The sequence below is a fragment of the Lolium rigidum genome, chromosome 6 (assembly GCF_022539505.1).
Source record: "Lolium rigidum isolate FL_2022 chromosome 6, APGP_CSIRO_Lrig_0.1, whole genome shotgun sequence".
Lineage (NCBI taxonomy): Eukaryota > Viridiplantae > Streptophyta > Magnoliopsida > Poales > Poaceae > Lolium > Lolium rigidum.
Window position 1 is genome coordinate 50,762,877 of NC_061513.1, and position 18,487 is coordinate 50,781,363.

Sequence of the window (18,487 nt, forward strand, 5' to 3'; positions counted from 1 at the left end):
TCTTTTCGTGCAACGTGCAGTGGCTCGGCAATGCTCACAGGTTAGGAATCCAAAGCTGTCGTCTTCATGTGTTCAAGCTCTGTTCCTTCCTGTAGGGGAGGCATTGTACCACAACCTTTTATAAGCTGCATTCTCTCACTCCGTCAGCTACACTCTCACCGTGACTCTCCATTCCACCACCACTGAATTTTCATCACCGACTAGGCCCCGACGATCACATTTGTAACGATGATTTTTTTGAAACCCGAGGCAAAGGCCTTGCCTGTTCATTGATTAAGAAGAAGTTGTCTGATTAATTACAAACAACCAAATGAAAACCGGTACATCATCAACCCACACACCGGTCCCAAGACCATGCACCAACTGAGCCGCTGGCCCTGTCACCCAAGCAACCGGAGACGACACCCTACCACATATGAGCCATCGCTCTGACACCCAAACCAGCCCCGAGGCCGCGCACCTGTCGAGCCGGCTACTCTGTTGCCCAAGCAACCAGGGCAGCCACCCTTCAACACTTCAGATCCGCCACGCTCCAGCTACAACACCAACACCATCATCTTCTGCTTGTCACTCCGGTTGAAGCACAACTCCAAAGACGAAGCCCACAAGAGGGAAACAGCACTGAAATGTCACCATCGTCCGATCGCAATGATCAAGGGTTTCCCTCGAAGTTGACTTAGGGGAGGGACAAGAGCTTCACCACAATGTCACCTCCAAGAAGGAAACGGCGCCCAAGAGCGTCGACACCGTTGGCTCTAGCCACCACCGGAGACAGGACTTTCACCCGGATCCAACTCGTGAACCTCCACCCATATGCATCCACCGAACTGAACAAGCTCCACACGTTGACCCCGAGGTCGCGCCCTAGACTAGCAGACGGATCCGCCGCCCAAGTACCCGGAACACACCATAGAGGATGTTCCGCCTTCCACACCAGCACTAGAGCCGTGCCCCAGACTAGTCGATGGCTTCGCCACCATAGTAACTGAAAGCAACACCGAAGAGCCACGGCTCTGCCTTCCACGCTGACCCCGATGCCACACACCCAAACGGATCGCCTTGGTAGCCGCCCAAGCAACCAAGCACGACACCGGCTCTAACTTCCATGCCGACCCCGAGGCATAGTTTCAAAAACCAGACCAGTTCAACGGTTCGACCAGAAAAACCTAAATCAACGGTATCACCGTTTTTTTTAAGAGGCACCGGTCCAAACAGCGGAAAAAAAATAAACAAAAAAAGATGGCGCCAGAGAAATTGAACTCTAGAGCTTCAGCAAGGTAGAAATAACACCACATAATACCTACCCGATGTCACTTGGACTCACAATGTTTTGTGATTACATATTGAAATATATTCCGAAAACCAGAACTGAGCAAAGCTAGACGGCTTAAATTCCTACATATCAAATCCTGTAGGCCCACACATATTTTATGGGCAGAAGTAGGACATGTGTACCTAAAACATGACGAGCTTAACGTAAGTAGCTTTCTAATCCTACTACAAATCACAGCTGACTTCAATCAAGTTGTCTTGCTCTTTACAATCCTTCTTTTGGAGTACCTCCTTGGGATGGAGCTCTTCATCCCCAGGAAGAAGACCAGCGCACCGCAAAGGGCTAGGTTCTGCACAGAAAGAACCGAGTTATCACAACACTTGATAACAGCTATCTTGATGAAATAATTCAAAGCTGCTAAGCAAGATTTGCGTAAAAACACCTGTGAAAACTGGGTAAAGAGCTGAACAAATTGCGGCGACTCCATTTTGTAGTGGTAGAAGTCGTACACAACAGGGGTTATGAAGACAAGGTAAACAAGCTGCACAAGTGAGCTGCATTAATATTTCGTGTGGCTGACAAAATAATGGAATAACACTAACAACAGTACATCAATTGCCTACACAACTTCACAACATCAAATTTGATATTAGCATGTTAAGTGGGTAAGCTATAATGACAACCTGTTTGTTTTCAGATGCAGGACAGGATATTGCAAAAGCAAATGTACAGAGATTACACGTTCAAAGAGCAATAATGTAAGAATTGGTGAATTTACAGGCAAGAATGGACAGACACAGACATTTAGTCAAATGCAACATGCATGCCTTTCTAAAAGTACCAAAATCACACGCTGAAGCAGCAATAAGGCGAACTCACCAGTAGGAACGCTCCGACCGAGCTGTAGAGTATGAACATGAGACCACCAAAGACTCTAATGTACATGGTAGCGAGAATGACGCTCTTGATCTATAAACAAATAAAACAGAAGGCATCCCATCAGAGCTATGAACTAGGTAGGATGGGTTCTTAAAAAATGAAAGATGAGGAAAAATATTCATACTTCGACGTGCGGCACAGCCATTCCAGTGCTGGTGGACACCTGCTTGACGAAGACGTTGAACTTGGGCTCCAGATACTTGGCTGCTGGTCCACCATCAGATCCAAACTCAGAGTCCCTGCATCGCCAATAAAGCTCGGAGATTAGAACTGCAAGCATCCAGACCAGGATATGATAATACTACCATCATAACTTGGGAACGCCCATAGGTGCCCATCAGCTGATCACTTCTGTCTAACTGCCCACTTATACCCGCCAAATAAACTACTACATATGAATAGTACAGGCATACATTTAGGATCGATCGACACTAGTACATGACAGTTAAACGATTGGGAATGCAACTTACAGGAAAAACCATGTGTTTAAATGTGCGTATGCTTAGCGACATCCGCATGCCCACTTAAACCCGCAAATTTGGCCACATACACATATGTAATAATCAGTACATGCGTCACACCGGACAATGCCTCTAGCACAACTTCAAAATACGTGGACATATATACTTTAAATGAAACGCCATACTGATCAGAATTCTTTCTGATTTTCATGCTGATGCCGTCACATTGAGTAGTAGTTGAACATGAACAAGAGATAAACCGACACTTAATCAAACATTACTTGCAATTTATTATCTAGACTAGAAACACTTACTCGTGTGTTGGGTGTTTCATCATATCCATATATAAGAGATAAGACAATAGTTTGTAGTACAATATTATACCTTTGTAAGATACAAAACAAGCAAAGTTCAGTAAATCACTAAAAGCACTGAGCTCCTGGGGTTGAGCTCGTCTCTGGTTGATCTAGAGGTCACGATACCTGGCCCTACCTAGAGCACTGGTAGCTCGTTCAGTCTATTGAATAAAGAGTGGAACTGTGTTCTTCTCCACCGTCGTGATGCCACAAAACAGTCTACGTGTCTACCTTTCAGAATGGGTTCGTTTGGGGCATTGGGTTCAACAAAAGAGAATGTGTGAGGGTCGTTGTTTGAGAGGGAGGTCGCAACGGAAAAAAAATCCTACGTGACCCTTCCCCAATAAGTTACAAAATCCCTAATTCCTCGATCCCATCTCTAGCATCGCGCGCCTGTCGACACCGCCACGATTCTGCCACTCGGTGTCACGGATCAGCCCGTGCTCGCACGGTCGCACCTCTCCCCGACATCCACGGTCACACTCCTCCTCGCCGGCAGCTCAACTCCCTTGCTCGTTGTGTCGCTCCTGCCACGGCAATCCACCTCGACACCGTCGCTTGCAGCACCACTGGCGCTCCAGCTAGCCACGAGCACCCTCCCCGACGATTTTGCTGGCGGCATCGCTGATGGACCGCCCCAACTGATTGCCCTCCTGGCCATAGTCAATCTACTTGTGTTGTTGCTTGCTCTTTGCGCACAGGTGGACTGGACTGCTGTGATGCTCCGTTTGTTGGGTGCCAGTCCATAAGATAGTGTTTCAGTTAGCAATGTAGCGCATACTGTTAATTTTCTCTTCTGAATTTTACTCCGGTTCCCTGCCCTACAGAACGTGGATATTCATGTTCTACGAACGAATTTGATGTACACCGTGGAATAAAAAGTTGTGGTGTGCAGCTCAATTCTCCCACTTGTTACATTTGGTTTCAGCAACTTATCAATGTTTGAGTATAACAAATTATGTTCGATTGTTACCTGAATATCCTTATTCAGAAAAAGTACCACAGGTTTTTATTCACTCATAGGGCACCAAATTCATTCCCACAACTGGTGTGACAATCCTCAACTAACTGAGGCGAGTTCCTGATTCAGTCACAGTGCTAGCACTGGACTGTCCCCCAGCGAACGAAATGTCACGACAATCCAATCCGGATGTGCCGACGGCCGACACGCAACAGAGATATGCAGTTTAGAGTAGTAGGTGGATTAAACTATTTGATCCAGCATTTGAGTTTCATGCTTTCTGTTTGTCTGGGTTGAAGACCACCTAGGTTGTTTATGCATATTCATGTTGAAAACATGAGGCCATCCTAGGCTGAAGCCTGAAACCAATCACGCCTTATGAATTAATTTAGCTTTGCTTCAGCTTAGTGTATTGGAAATGAAGGCGAGAACCTATGCTTGAGTTTTCTTCTAGCCTAAATGCAGAGCAGTATTAGATTTTATAATTTGCAGTGAAGAGCTTGCAAAACTAAACTTAACCAATTCTTAGTTAACATCATAATCGTGAGTCTTGATATTTATTTTATCAAACAGACATATTTATGTGCACTAATAGCTTACTTTATGTGTGCAGTCCGTTCTTCTACAAGCAATTTATATTTTGTAGCGAAGATGCTAAAAAAGCTACTCTAGCTGATGTAGAACATCTTTTCTTCAGTGCATGTGCCTTTTTGTAATACAAGTTTGCGACTCACTCTTCGGGAAGCAATTCAAAATTTCTTGTTGTCCCCTGATGTTTGCAGTCATGCTGTCAGTCGGTTTTTCATGTGGCAGCTGGGCCAAGAGTTCGGCTCAATAGTATGTGGGTCCAAGGTGCTCGTCCCTGAACCCTAGGGCTATGTGTCTAAATAGTTATTGACTGGGGCCAGAGATGGAAGCCTAAGTGAAGGCGCTGCGTCATGGAGGTGCCCCTCTGTTGCAAGACAACTCGCGAAGGATGTGCAATGGGTGACGGTGCCTTGTTGAAGTCACCACGGGATCCCTGCACTACCTCTTTCTCAGCAGTCCTTATCTCATCCCTGCTATCTTCTGTCCTTTGATAGCGATGCAGCTCCAGTTTTCGGCCTTCGGTGAGTTCATTAGGCTGATGGACCAGTGGAGACTTTCAACCTACCCAAAATATTGATTGCAAAATTTTCGCCACTTTCCTCCACACTCCCTTATAGTTATAGATCATTGTTAGTTACCTTCATGTTTACAGTCCAGAATTGCTAAATTGAATAAATGGTTGTTGGCCTGCAATGCTCTTGTTTCACTTTTCTCCCAAGATGGCACTCTTTAGAAGATTTTTCTACATGAAGTTTCTCAGAGAGATCATGTTGCTGGCAAATACCAAAAAAGGGGTCTAATTAATGGCGCTAATAAAATTTGCAGTGCAATAACACTACTGATCAAAGAGATGTGCCAATTTAAGTGTCCTCGGCGTTTCCAATTAAATTGCGCACCATCTCTAATTCTCTATAACCTACTCCAGATGAACAAGTAACAACAGCCCACCACGAGGAGCGGACGGGAGACCACCTACTCCAGATGAACAACTAACAACGGACGAAACTGAACGGGATTCTGTCCCGGAGGAGCAGACGCCAGACCCAAGAGATATGGAGGGAGGGGGGCAGGGGAGGCGTACTCGTGGTAGGCGGAGAGGAGGAAGATGGAGGCGAAGAGCACCCTCCCGACTAAGGAGAGCACACCCATCCGCTCGATCCTTCCTCGCTGCGATTCCGGCGGTCCGGCCTCCTTCATCCTTGGTCTGGTCCTCGGTCGCGGCGGCGGGCCACTAGCAGCAGCGTGGCACCAGAGGCGAAGGAGGTGAAGCAGGCTGCGACCGGGTGGTTTCGTTTTGTCTCGGTGCGATTGGGCGGGCTGGTGCGACCGCACCGCGACACGCACCCCGTGCCGACGCCTGGATTTGGGAATTTTGGTTGGAAGTTGAAACGATTGAATGACGAATCTGAGTTAGACGAAATTCGGGAAATCATTTGTTAAACCTAGGATCTCTAGCTGCTTGATCTAGCGAGTAAAAGTCTTGGGTGATCGGGAACGAGAACAAGAGCGAAACAGCAGGGTGCATACCGTCATGCTTGTCCGATGAGGAGGTCGCTATGGCAGCGACGAGAGGAATGGCAGCGATGTCGGTGGAGATTCCCGCCGCTACAACGCCTCACCAGATCGGGTGGTCTAGGGTTAGCTGTGTCGGTGGGGAGGATGGCAACGTACGAACCTTGGCGTTCGTGCCCCCCCCCCCCACCTCTTTAATATGGTGCCGGCGATAGGGGCTCACCAACCATACGTGGTTGGGCGCCCCCGATCAGGGCGCGAGACAGGGTCTTACTCGACCGTTGGATCGAGGACGTGGAGATCAACATAACATTCTCCCCTTGATCTCATCTTATTTTAATCTTAGACTCAAACTTTTCTTGGTACCCACTTCATCACAGATTAGCATATAGAGCATGTCTCGTCATAATGGCCAGTTACACACCATCAGATTCAAGAACTACTACACACCTTTCCATTTTAAAATAGATTCTTCCTCTAGGCCCTTAATATCCAGGTACTATAGGTTTTTCCGTAAATCCATGCCGGCTATGTGTTCACTGAACACACTGGGTGGTAAGCCTTTTGTAAGCGGATCCTCAAGCATTTTCTTTGAGCTTATATGCTCTAAACTTATGGTATGATCTTGGATTCTTTCTTTCACAACATAATACTTAATGTTAATGTGTTTGGCAGCATTACCTGATTTATTGTTGTGAGCACAAAATATTGCTGGTTCATTATCGCAGTACATTATGAGTGGTCTTTGAATGTTGTCTACCACTCTCAACCCGGGTATAAATTTCTTTAACCTGTTTGCCTGCCCTGTGGCCTCATTACATGCTACATACTCAGCAACCATCGTGGATGGTGCCGTGATAGTTTGCTTAAAGCTTTTCCACGATATAGCTCCTCCCGCGAGAGAGTGAATACATAACCTGATGTGGATTTTCTTTCATCTACATCTCTCGCATAGTCTGCATCTGAATACCCTTCTATCTCAAGGGAATCAGTTCTTCTGTATGTTAGCGTGAGGCCTTTTGTGCCTTGCGTATAACACAATGCATTCTTCACCATTTTCCAGTAAAGATATGTCATGGTCTACCCCTCACCCAAGCTTACCAGTGGCGCGCGCCACTGCTATCTGAGGTCAGCCTCATGGTGCGCCATTGTTATGTATATGGGGTGATGGAAATGTTTGAGCACCACTTAGTAGTGGTGCACCTAAGTGGTGCCCAAACATTTCCACCACCACCACCCCCCTCCCTCCCCTGCGTCCGTGGATCGCCTTTAGAAATTTTTAAAAATAAAATCCTTTGAGATGTCCATGTATTCATCTAGTATTAATGAGAATAAACATGAATTTTGATTTTTTTTTTGCAAAATGGCGTCATGTTTCGGTAAAACGTGATTTGTGGTTGCATACGACCTTCGATGAAAAAAAAATTATATGAAAATGTTTCACTCAGAAAAATGTTTCAGTGTTGGGTCGGGGTCTATGGAATCACAATCCTAATGCTTATAATATATTTCAGAGAACTTGGTTTGGAAACATCGACTATAGTAGACAACGAGCTTGAAGAACTGTTTGAGTTATCTCTTAGAATGTTTGATACAAGATTACCGCCTGGAGTAACCGTTCTCTCGCCCTTTGTTGAAGATACTCACTGAAAAAAGTTGGATTAGAGGTATGCGACTGCATTATCTGTATTTGTCCAAAGTCCAAACATGAAAGACCAAAGGCATATGCTGTTGTTCCTCCATTTATTACTTGAAAACTGTTAGGCACTCAAACGGTTTGTGCCTTGTCCGGTACCGTTTAACTTTCAGAATAGTCTCCTAAGACTACCCATAATGGGAGTATCATAGATAGTATCATGCATGCCATGTAGACAAAAATCTTATGTGGCACATCAACTAACGAGGATAGAGGTGAAACTAGTATCATAGGTAGATATCATATCATAGCACGTAAAACTGGAAATTTTAGTGGCAAACACATCACGTACACATATTTGCATTGAGATTCTACAAAACATTAAATACTATGAAACTATGATACTAATTCATGATACTATGCATTGTAGGTGTTGTATCATAAACTAGTATCGTATGTATGATACTAGTATATGATACTTTCCTTTGTCACTAGTTTAAAATGTCCTCTTTATGTTTGCTTTCCTACTTGAAGAACTTCTCAGAGGAATTATTTTCAGTGATTCGAACGGTACAACTGTTGTGCAGGCTGACTGTTGGGATGGGCCTCCGTTTCTCTTGTGCTCAACAATGGAAACCAAGTTTCAAAAAAAAAAAAAAAAACAATGGAAACCAAGTGCCGAGGAAGCTTTGTTAATGACACTGGGAGAGTAAAAGGTAATGCATTTTCATCGGCATAACAGTACATCTTTTCTGGTTGCTACTAGTTCCCCCGCAAAAAAAGTGCATCTTTCAGTCTAATCGATCAGCATCATGTTTTTTCATATATTGGTCGTGTGCATTCCGGTTGATTAACTCAAACCATTTGCGCTACTGATGCATATGTCAAATCAAAAAGACCAAGGAATTTTCTTAGAAGGCTGTTTTAGATAGATAGAGAAGCAACATGTGAAACGTTTTGACTTTTGAAACGACCTAGTTGTGGCCATGGGCTAAAGCCCTCAATTCTAATGCATCTGTAGGTCTCCTACATTGCGATGCGTGCAATTCTTTTTGTGAGGTTGTAGCGGGAAGGTACTTGATATTGATTGTTATGTGTGTTGTATCACTGATTGAACGCGTTTGTGAGGCGTTTACCAGACGCTATTGCACGAGAAACATGGCCCGTGAGTTGCAGCATAATCGCCGAGTCGTTTTCTAAAAATCACAGTGACTCGCGACTATACAGCGACTTTCATTGTCATAGCGTTGGTGATGTCACGACTCAAAAGCCTTGATGAGAAACATTAAAAAGTACATGGTATATAAGACATGTTGATGGAAATCCAAAAGTGTCAGCATTTCGTAATCTAAACATCAGTGTCTCTTGTGTCCACATTTTACAAGGTTTATTTCATGTTTTAACCCTTTATTATGACACTTTTTTCCTTGCTTAATCTGTTTGGCACATTGTATTTGTTGCATCGAAATTATGGTAACTTTTACTACTAGTATCCGATTTCAAAATTTACCCCTATGAAGATGGAGACGCTGTGGGGGCTGAGATCCATGGCAGGAGAGCGGAGGTGGAGTATGAGCTCACACACGCGCAGTGACTGGCACAAGGCCTAGCTCAACAGGCCTGATCGCCCAACCTGAGTAAAGGCATCTTCAGCACTAACCGACCGTTCCGTCCGCCGGGCCGAAAAGTGCGCCCGGTACCACCTTCAGCGGCGCGATGCATCTTGACCGGGCCGCCGCGGCGACACAAATCCGGCGCATATTTTGCGCCTGGAATGCGTCTCGGCGGACGCCGCGCGGACGCGCAAAGTGTCCGCTCACGTCTTCACCGGGCCTGCCTGGCAGCGAGCCTGTATCGAGGCCATCGCTTCCGCAGCCATCGCTTCCGCGTCTGCGCCGCAGCCTTCGCCATCAATGTCGCACACTGGCGGGCGGCGGCTGGACTTCTGCGCCGCCTTCAATGACATCGTTTTCCGCGGCGGCCGGCCTTAAAAGTCCACCGGTATCGTTCCTCCATCGCCCACACCTCCACTCGGACCACCACCGTCGCAGCACCATGGGGAAGAAGAAGAACGACTTCGAGGCGTCCGGCAGCGACACCAAGAAGGAGGAGCGGCCGGGCAGGGTACCGCTGCCCGTCAGCATGGGGAGGCTGATGCACGCGATATGGACACCGTGCGACGCCTGGAGGGACGTGCACATGCCTGGCGGCTGGCGGCTCAGCTGCCGCCCGGTGCCCATCCCTCCTGTGCATGCGCCGAGCCAGATAGGAGCGCCGAGATCCGACGAAGGAGGCGGTACATGCCGCCGGACCTCCGCGCCGATCTGGCGTACGCCATCGACTCCCACAGCTGGCGCACGTATCTCGTGTCCGAGAGGGATCGGAGGAGGGCGGGTTTCATTGGCGACAGGGACTTTCCCTTTGACCGTCCACAGCCGCCTCGTCCTCGAAGACAGCAGGCGCCGACGCGTGCGCAGTATGACGACGATCACGATGCCGACGAATACGATTACATCGAGACGCTGGCGTACCACAACGAGGAGGTCAAGGACGATAGCGACGCCTACGTCGCGGTCGTCTTCCAGGAATGGCAGCTGGCCATGGCGGAGGGCCGCGAGTTTGAGTACCCGGAGAACATGACAGACGACGAGATCGCGAAGCTCGACGTCCTCGTCTCCGAGAACGACTGGCCTTTGCAGCCGCCGCTGCCCCGGTACGCCACCGGCTTCATGCCGCCGGGCCTGTCGGATGATGAAGCCCTACGACTGGCGCTACAGGACTTGGCGACGCCACAACCGCCGCCGTACAACCCCTGGGCTCCTCAACCGCCGCCACATCCCTGGGCGCCTCCTCCGCCGCCACATCCCTGGGCGCCTCCTCCGCCACAAGCCTGGGCACCTCCTCCTCCGCCACATCCCTGGACGCCTCCACCTCCAGCACCGCCGGTGCGCCCGGCGTACGTTCCGTCGGTTCCTAACTGGCCGTGGACGGTATCGGAGCTCATCGTGCTCGACAGCGACGATGAGAAGCAGTAGGCGCAGGCGTATGGTTTATTTCCACGTGTTCAACTATGTAAATTATGTTTTCATGTTATAAAAAAATAAAAAATTCGAGCAAAATGTGTCGTGCCGCTGGAGCCACCCCCGACGCAAACGGATGCGCGATCGATTTCGACCATTTCAACCGACGCAAACAAACGCGCGCAGATATTTTCGGACGCTGAAATGCGTAGCCCCCTGGAGATGGAAGGCATGTGGCTGAGCATTGCGGCTCAACTCTGCCCGCCCGTGCCCTCTGCCTGCAGTCGCCGCAGTCGGAGGAGGCCGGCGATCAGCCGATCAGAGTGGCAGGTGTCTATTGGACAGCGCACTTAGGGCATCTCCAGCGGCGCGACGCATTTTAGCGTCCACGCGCGTCCGTTTGCGTCGGCCCTTTTGGTCGAAAACGACCGCGCGTCCGTTTGCGTCGGGGGTGGCTCCAGCGGCACGACGCATTTTTTTAGGACGAATCATTTTTTTTTTGAACTGAAACATAATTTACAAAAACTGAAACATAACTTACATACTTGAAAACATAAAAAAAAAAACCTAAAACGCCTACTGCTGCGCATCGTGGCCGTGCTGCTCCTCGTCGCTGTCGAGCAAGATGACCTCAGGTATGTCCCACGGCCAGTAGCCATCCGGGGGAGCGTACGCCGGGCGCGATGGCGGTGCTCGAGGTTGAGGAGGCTGCGGGCTGAGGCGGCGGTGGAGGCGCCCGGGGCTGCGGCCGTGGCGGCGGATGAGGAGCCCAGCCATAAGGCTGTTGCGGCAGTGGGGGAGGCGCCCAAGGCTGTGGCGGCGGTGGAGGAGGCGCCGCCGAGTCCAGGAGCGCCTGTCGAAGGGCTTCTTCCGCGGACAGGCCCGGCGGCATGACAGTGGTGGCGTAGCGGGGCAACGGCGGCTGCACAGGCGCGTCGTACTCGGAGACGAGGAGGCCGACCTTGGCCATCTCGTCGTCCGTCATGTTGTCGGGGAACTCGAAGTTCCGGCCCTCCGCCATGGCCTGCTGCCATTCGTGGAAGACGAGGCCGACGTAGTCGTCGCTGTCATCCATGACGTCCTCGCTATGGTACGCGAGCGCCTCGATGTAGTCGTCGTCGTCGTCGTACATGGCGTAGGCTTCGTCGTCCTCGTCCTCGTCCTCGCGGTCGTTGTGCTGCGGCTGCTGACGACGAGCCGGCGGTGCAGGGCCGAAGGGATAATCCCTGTCGCCCATGAAGCCAGCCCTCCGTCTGCTGTCCGTCTCCGTGGACAGGTACGTACGCCAACTCTCCGAGTCGATGGCGTACGCCGTCAGATATCGCCTCCGCCGCCGGATCTCCTTGGTCCGCTCAGGCTCGCGCGCTGGTACTGGAGGGATGGGCACCCGGCGGCAGCTGAGCCGCCAGCCGCCAGGCAGCTGCACGCCGGACCAGGCGTCGCACGGCACCCATTTGCCGTGCATGAGCCTCCCCACCGTGACGGGGAGCGGCACCTTCTTGCTGCCGCTGCCGGAGGCCTCGAAGTCGTTCTTCTTCCCCATGGCGCAGCGGCGGTTGTGGTGCGAGTGGAGCTGTGGGCGAAGGAGCAACGCGGCCGCTGGACTTTTAAGGGCGGCCGCGCACGGGATACGATGCCATTGAAGGCGGCGCAGAGCTCGGCCGCCGCCCGCCGATGCACGCGCGAACGTAGAAGCTGCGGCATTCATGGCGGCGCGACGCGGAGCGCTGACCGCGGAAGCGATGGCCGCGGAAGCGATGCCCTCCATGCAGGCTCGCTGCCAGGCGGGCCCGGTGGAGACCGCAACGGACACTTTGCGCGTCCGCGCAGCGTCCGCCGAGACGCAAACCTGGCGCATATTTGGGCCAGGTTTGCGTCTCCGCGGACGACCCGGTCAGTTTGCGTCTCCGCGGACGACCCGGTCAGTTTGCGTCGTGCCGCTGGAGACGGTGCCAGACGCATTTACGACCAAAGCGGACGCAAACGGTCGCCTCGCGCCGCTGGAGATGCTCTTACATGGAAATGGTTTGGCCCCCCTTCTGTCGGCTGGAAAGCGGCGGCGCTGAGGTCCTAAACTTGGAAGGACCGGCTGTGCCAGTACGTGCTCACGCGCCGCAGCTCTGGGGTCCGCCGGCCCGTGACGACGACCGATTGAGCCGTGAGGTTCGCCGTGACGGCGAGAGGTTGCTGCCATCCTTGCCGCCAACGGATAGCTCAGCTGCGGATGGGCAACCACGTGCACCGTACAGGCGACCGACGGCCGTCCATGCATGATGAGGCTGCGAGCCGCCGCGTTGCTTGGAGCGGCCGTTCCCTTCCCCCGATCGAGGTCCCGACCACCGGCCACCGCTCCACCGCCCGGAGGTGAGCGGCGAGGACGTACGTGATCCCAGCCGGGAGTGCGCCCCCCAAGGCCTCCGATCCGAGGGGCAACATAGCAGCCATCTCCATTCCATTCCATGGCGCAGATTTTCTCCGATGCACAGCTGCTGTTAAGAATGCAGTCAGCTTTGCTCGGTGTGCTGGTCCGTCGAGCTGCAGTGCAGGTCTGCACACGTACTGCTCTGTACGCCCAAAGTTTGCCCCTCGTCCTCGCACCGGCATGGTCCACCGTCAAGAGTCGTTTCGCCACATTGTTTTCAATTACCGATAGCAGCAGCAGCTCCACATATTTGTACGTCTCACTTTCCCTTTGTGTGTGCTTTTGCTCTTCACGTGTGATCACAGCGCCGTTCCGTTCTTTCTCGCCGCCGCGCCGCCGAATGCATGCACACAAAATGGTTCATTCTGCCAGCTCCTCTTTCAAGTTTGAAAGCACGACTTGGATTTGTCACGGTTTCAAGGTTTAAATATAGTGCTAGGGCCAGTAGCCTTACAGCATCTCTGGCCGACCCTACAGAATTCGTTAGACGATTAAAATTTTGGTCTTAGAAGGCTAGCGCCACGTCCAATCCAACTCTCCCAATTTAGTTTTTTACTCATCCACGACGTCTGTTTCTTTAAAGAATTCCTTCATTTTCTCCTGTTCGCCACTGTCGGAACCCAAGCTCCTCTATGTTTGCCCCTCTTAAGGCCATTTTCATCGGCGGCACGCAAATGGGCACTTTATGTGTGTCAATGTCCGCGGGGATCGAAAGCGAGGTCCAACGATGATCCGCAAATGGACCACGTCCCGCGAACGTGTTCGTTTCGGAGCAAACTCAACCAAATTTGGGACAGGTTCGTGGTGACGTGGAGATGCCGCATGCTCGCGTCGCGCGAGTACTAGCCTGCCCCATGCTCGCTAGCCAGCAACACTTCTCCCTCCCCACTCTCTTCTAGCCACCACCCGCGCCTGTGACCTAGCTGGCTAGCTCCATCCATGAACACCACAATGTCCCACGCCTTGCCCGAGACCGTATTGGACACCACACCCCTCGCCGATGCCACATATCCAACCGTGCTCGTCACAGTTGCTCGCGTTGCCACCGCCAGTCGTGGCCACGGTTGGCCAAAAAATGACGTCGTCCCCTCTTTGGTTAAGCCAAAGAAGGAGCTCACGCCGGAGGAGAGGGCATCGGAGTCTAGGAAATAATCTGGCCTGCGGCCACCCAAGAAAGGGCCGAAGCATTTGCACATACAGCCCAAGTTCAGGCCCGTGCTAACGTTGTGGCCATGGCCGCCCAAGCGACGCTTCTTGCCAACGGTCAGGTGTTGGCCACCGACCTCGCTACGAGCTACGGATCGTCTGCGCACAAGCCCCCGCGCTCGTCATGCCACACATCGGTGGCGGCCCGGTTGTCTAGGGACAAGTCGTCAGTGATCGGCGAGTCTTGCCCGCTCGTGTCGGCCAATCCAAACATCGACCTCAACATCCCGACGAGCGAGTTGTTATGGAGCGTGGAAAGGAAGCCGGTGAAACTCTTATTTCCGGACGCCCTCCCCATCCCCCAAAACCAGCTCGACGAAATGCCAGCGCCGCCCGTTTTGTCCTCTAACCCGGTATGTTCTTCTCTTCCACAACCATAACTGTGTCCAACCAAATGGGATGTGTACTCAAGCATTCTTTTAGGGAGACGAGGCCATGGAGGCCATGATCAATGAAGGAGGTGCCACTGAGACCCAACGTACCACCCAAGCCGACACCCAAACAACCCTGATCGACATCGAGGACGAGCCATTGCTCGCTCCCCAAGCCATAGGAGGGTCAGAAGCGTCGGGAAAAAGAGAAGACCATGAAGATTCATGTCGACATACAACACTAGAAGCTCGCCGTTGAAGAGATTAACAACCACAACACGCGCAAGGGACTAGAGCTTGCCCTATTGACCGAGGAGGCCTGGCAACCCGCTCGACCGACGACATGGATCCTACTTAGTAGGCATGGTTGGAGAGGAAGATGGTGATGATCTTTGATCGAGATGTTTGATTCAATCGCACATTAATTTATATCTAAATTCTTGTGTACTTTAGGTATGGCGGCAATGAAGGTTTTGAACTATCTTGATGTACTAATTTGGATTATATATTATTTTAACCTTTTAACTAGAATTATTTAACGTCTAAACCTATGGACATAAAATTGCCTAAAATTGCGAGGCCATATGTGGTGTGCCATTAGGATCGCCTCGCAACTGCATACTGATCTAGGCTTCTTCTCTATCTGTAGACCACCCTAAACGGAGACAAACTATTTGACTGTTCTAAACAAGTCCACCGTTAGCGAGATGGCATGAAATATATAAAACATTTGTTAGAAATTAGAATTAACACGGACCTCCCATTAAATTTGCACAAAACGAAAGATATCACATACAACGCGCTGCTACAAGAGAAGCATAAGAAATCGCATCTACGGTGAGCAGGTGCAGGTGGGCCCAGCTGTAGCCTGTTGTTCGCCTTTTCTGTTACTTTCTTGTAACGTAAGGCAGGGCAAGCTGATGGCCCCCATGCAGTCTAGGATCAGGCCGGTTCATCAACCAACGCTGAGAGAGAGCACCAACTCCAAATTATATCAGCTGCAGAATAATACAGTATAAAAGAAAAAATGCACTTAATGCCTGCTACAGTAGAAAGTGTAACAAACTATAAGGACCAAATCCTATACCGGCCCCACAGAATTGTCCAATCTTTTTTTTTTGAATAACCGAATTGTCCAATCCCCAGAGCATGATTAGTACTGGGGTATAGATGAAACGGCGATCGATCCCGGTTATTTGAGGATAGTAAAAGAGACACGTCAATCAGAGAAGTGGAAGGAAATGGAACGAATCGAGTCGCTCAATAACGTGCACAATGCAAAAAAGGGAAGCCAAGCAGTTCGGATTTGACCACCATGACCATGTCATTGACTCATTTCCAAAGAAAAAAGGTCCGCCATGGCAGTCCAAATGCAAAAGAGATCACCCTTTTGGCAAAAAAGAAGGGAAGATACTCTCCCGATGCTATTTTTGGCATAGAGCGGCTTCTTCCACCATGTGCAGAGTGGTGGAGTTTTCTTTAAAAAAAATTGCCGCTTGGTGCCCTTTGCTGCATAGTTTTATTTTCTGCAATTTAATTTCAAAGTTTTAAATTTCAAATGTTGTAATCTATCAGGGTGCAAGAATTAAATACGATATAAGGCCAAATTTCCACGGATGGATGATTCGCCTCATCCACCATATCTGATGAGAGATCCCCCTCGTTCACTCTCTACTCTCTTAATGTCCAATCAATCGACCAAGGTGATGGATGATTCGCCTCCTCCGCCACTTCCGATGTGAGATGCTCTGACGAAGCTTGCGCCCCGGCGGGCCGTGTCGACCACGCATGCCATTGCTTAGTGAAAGCTCGAGATGTTGCCTAGAGGGGGTGAGTATGGGTTTTAAAACAATTTCATACTTGACTTGAAAGAACGCAGAATAAAATTAATGTTTAATTTTTAAGCATAAACCCTAAGTAAGTTAGGTTCAACCAGCTGCCCCAACAACTAGACTAATAAGGATATATCACAAGTGATAAATAAAATGTAAATACTTCAAGCTTTATGTCTGTCACAACGAAATAAACTCGGTTGCAGAGATAACCAGACACCCATAGACTAAAATGTTTCTCGATGTTCACTTACACGAAGCAAGCTAGTCACCGCTGTAGAGGTGTGGGTTACCACCAAGGACCCCCAAATGTATGAAAACTCACCTTCTTCTCCGAGCCCCCTCAAAAAGATAAGGGCCCTTTACCTATTTTCAACTTTCCACCATTCAAGAGATATATCCCGGATTCTGCCATCTACTGTCCACCCTCTAAATCGTAGTGGCACACAAACTTGATAAAGAAGGAACGACGCACCCGCACAAGATGCTTCGTTCAGAAGAATAGTAGCGATCCACCTATGGAGGATCAAGGGGATCCTGCCATGGAAGGACCTTGTGTTGTGCCGCGAGAATGAACTCCTCTCCAGACATGCTCCTCTCCTCTACTACTCGCATATCTTCTCCCTCTCCTACTACGTGGCCATTGTTGCCCGAGTATTCTCAACTTCTGCTCAATCCGCGCCAAATCCACCAGGCTCAGCACTCTAGATTCTCTCAATTAGAGCTCTCCCATCAGTGCCTAGATCTGGTATTCCCCTTCCAGGCTCGCTCGTCACCATTCCTGCATCCGCCATCGCAAACATAGGGGCTCCCCGTCGGCAACTCTCCGACAGTCCGGTGGTGGTGGTGGGTGGGTGGGTGGGTGGGGGGGGGGGGGGGGGAACGGTATGCGGGCGGAATCGCCTCTACTGTGGCCTACAATAGCCAACATGCTTACTTTTTTGAAGCGAGCGTATATCCACACGGATTAGATATATTGAGAAGCGAATGCCAAAATAACAGGTCTAGGAATTATATATAGTGGTTTGATGTAAATTTAGAGGTTTCTCAATGTTTTTGAGTCGTCATTTGTTTTGGTGATATATATAATGTGTAACCTATCTAATAAAGTGTGGCCGCTAGTCTAACAGTATAAATTTGTCTAGACGAAACGAAAGAGCATGATCTATATGTTTTGAGATTCTTTAACAAAATGTTTTGAGATTAAGGTGCCCATTCCAAGCACACCATGGTGATTTTCGTGAGCATGAATGAGTTTAACTTCAAAAAAATGTTACAATTATTTTTGTAAAATGTTAAAAAAAGGGTGGAGATGTCTCATAACCACACGGATTAGAAATATTTGCTAGAGTATTATAAATTGCCAGACCAAATCTGAAGCACCCATTACATTAAATAATAATAATAAATAGATACACAAAGTTCTATGCGTACTTCAAAATTTTGCAGACAAAAATTAGGATTAGTATGAATTTCTCCCGTCTGTAGAAAAGTTGCAAAGCCTGACACGGCGGTTAGAAGTAAAGTATAGAAAAGTGAAGGCATCTCACCCCCGCTCCCGTCTTCCTCACCAAAACCCCCCTCTCTCCGGTGAGCCAGCCGGTCTCTTCCTCCCCAAACCCTTGCCTCTCCCTCTCCCTCTCCCCGGCGAGGCGGCGACCTACCCGCAGGTATGAACTCTGGTCCGCGTGGGCATATCCCGGCGGGAGGCAACGACCACGTAGCTAGGCACACCCGCGCGCTCGCAGCCGAGGTTTTGCGCGGAGGGGGCCGGGAACTCGTCACCGGGCGTGGTACAGCCACGGGCGCTTCCCCGTTCTGCCCCGGCGCCAACTGGACCATGCGCCGAGCCAACCGCGCGCGCGCTCTGCCGAGATGCCCTCGAGGCTCGAGCTCGCCGGGATGCCTTG

The 18,487-nt window shown here is 50.0% G+C and overlaps 1 protein-coding gene across 1 annotated transcript; it reads right to left on the reverse strand.

Moving 5' to 3' along the window:
* Nucleotides 1-1,254: 1,254 nt before the first annotated feature.
* Nucleotides 1,255-5,834, reverse strand: LOC124665335. Its single transcript, XM_047202749.1, has 5 exons — nucleotides 5,660-5,834; nucleotides 2,337-2,451; nucleotides 2,153-2,242; nucleotides 1,716-1,814; nucleotides 1,255-1,622 (listed from the first exon to the last, which is right to left on the reverse strand). The coding sequence occupies exons 1-5, from the start codon at nucleotides 5,773-5,775 to the stop codon at nucleotides 1,521-1,523; spliced, it is 522 nt and encodes a 173-aa protein (XP_047058705.1). The 5' UTR covers nucleotides 5,776-5,834; the 3' UTR covers nucleotides 1,255-1,520.
* Between the last annotated feature and the right edge of the window lie 12,653 nt (nucleotides 5,835-18,487).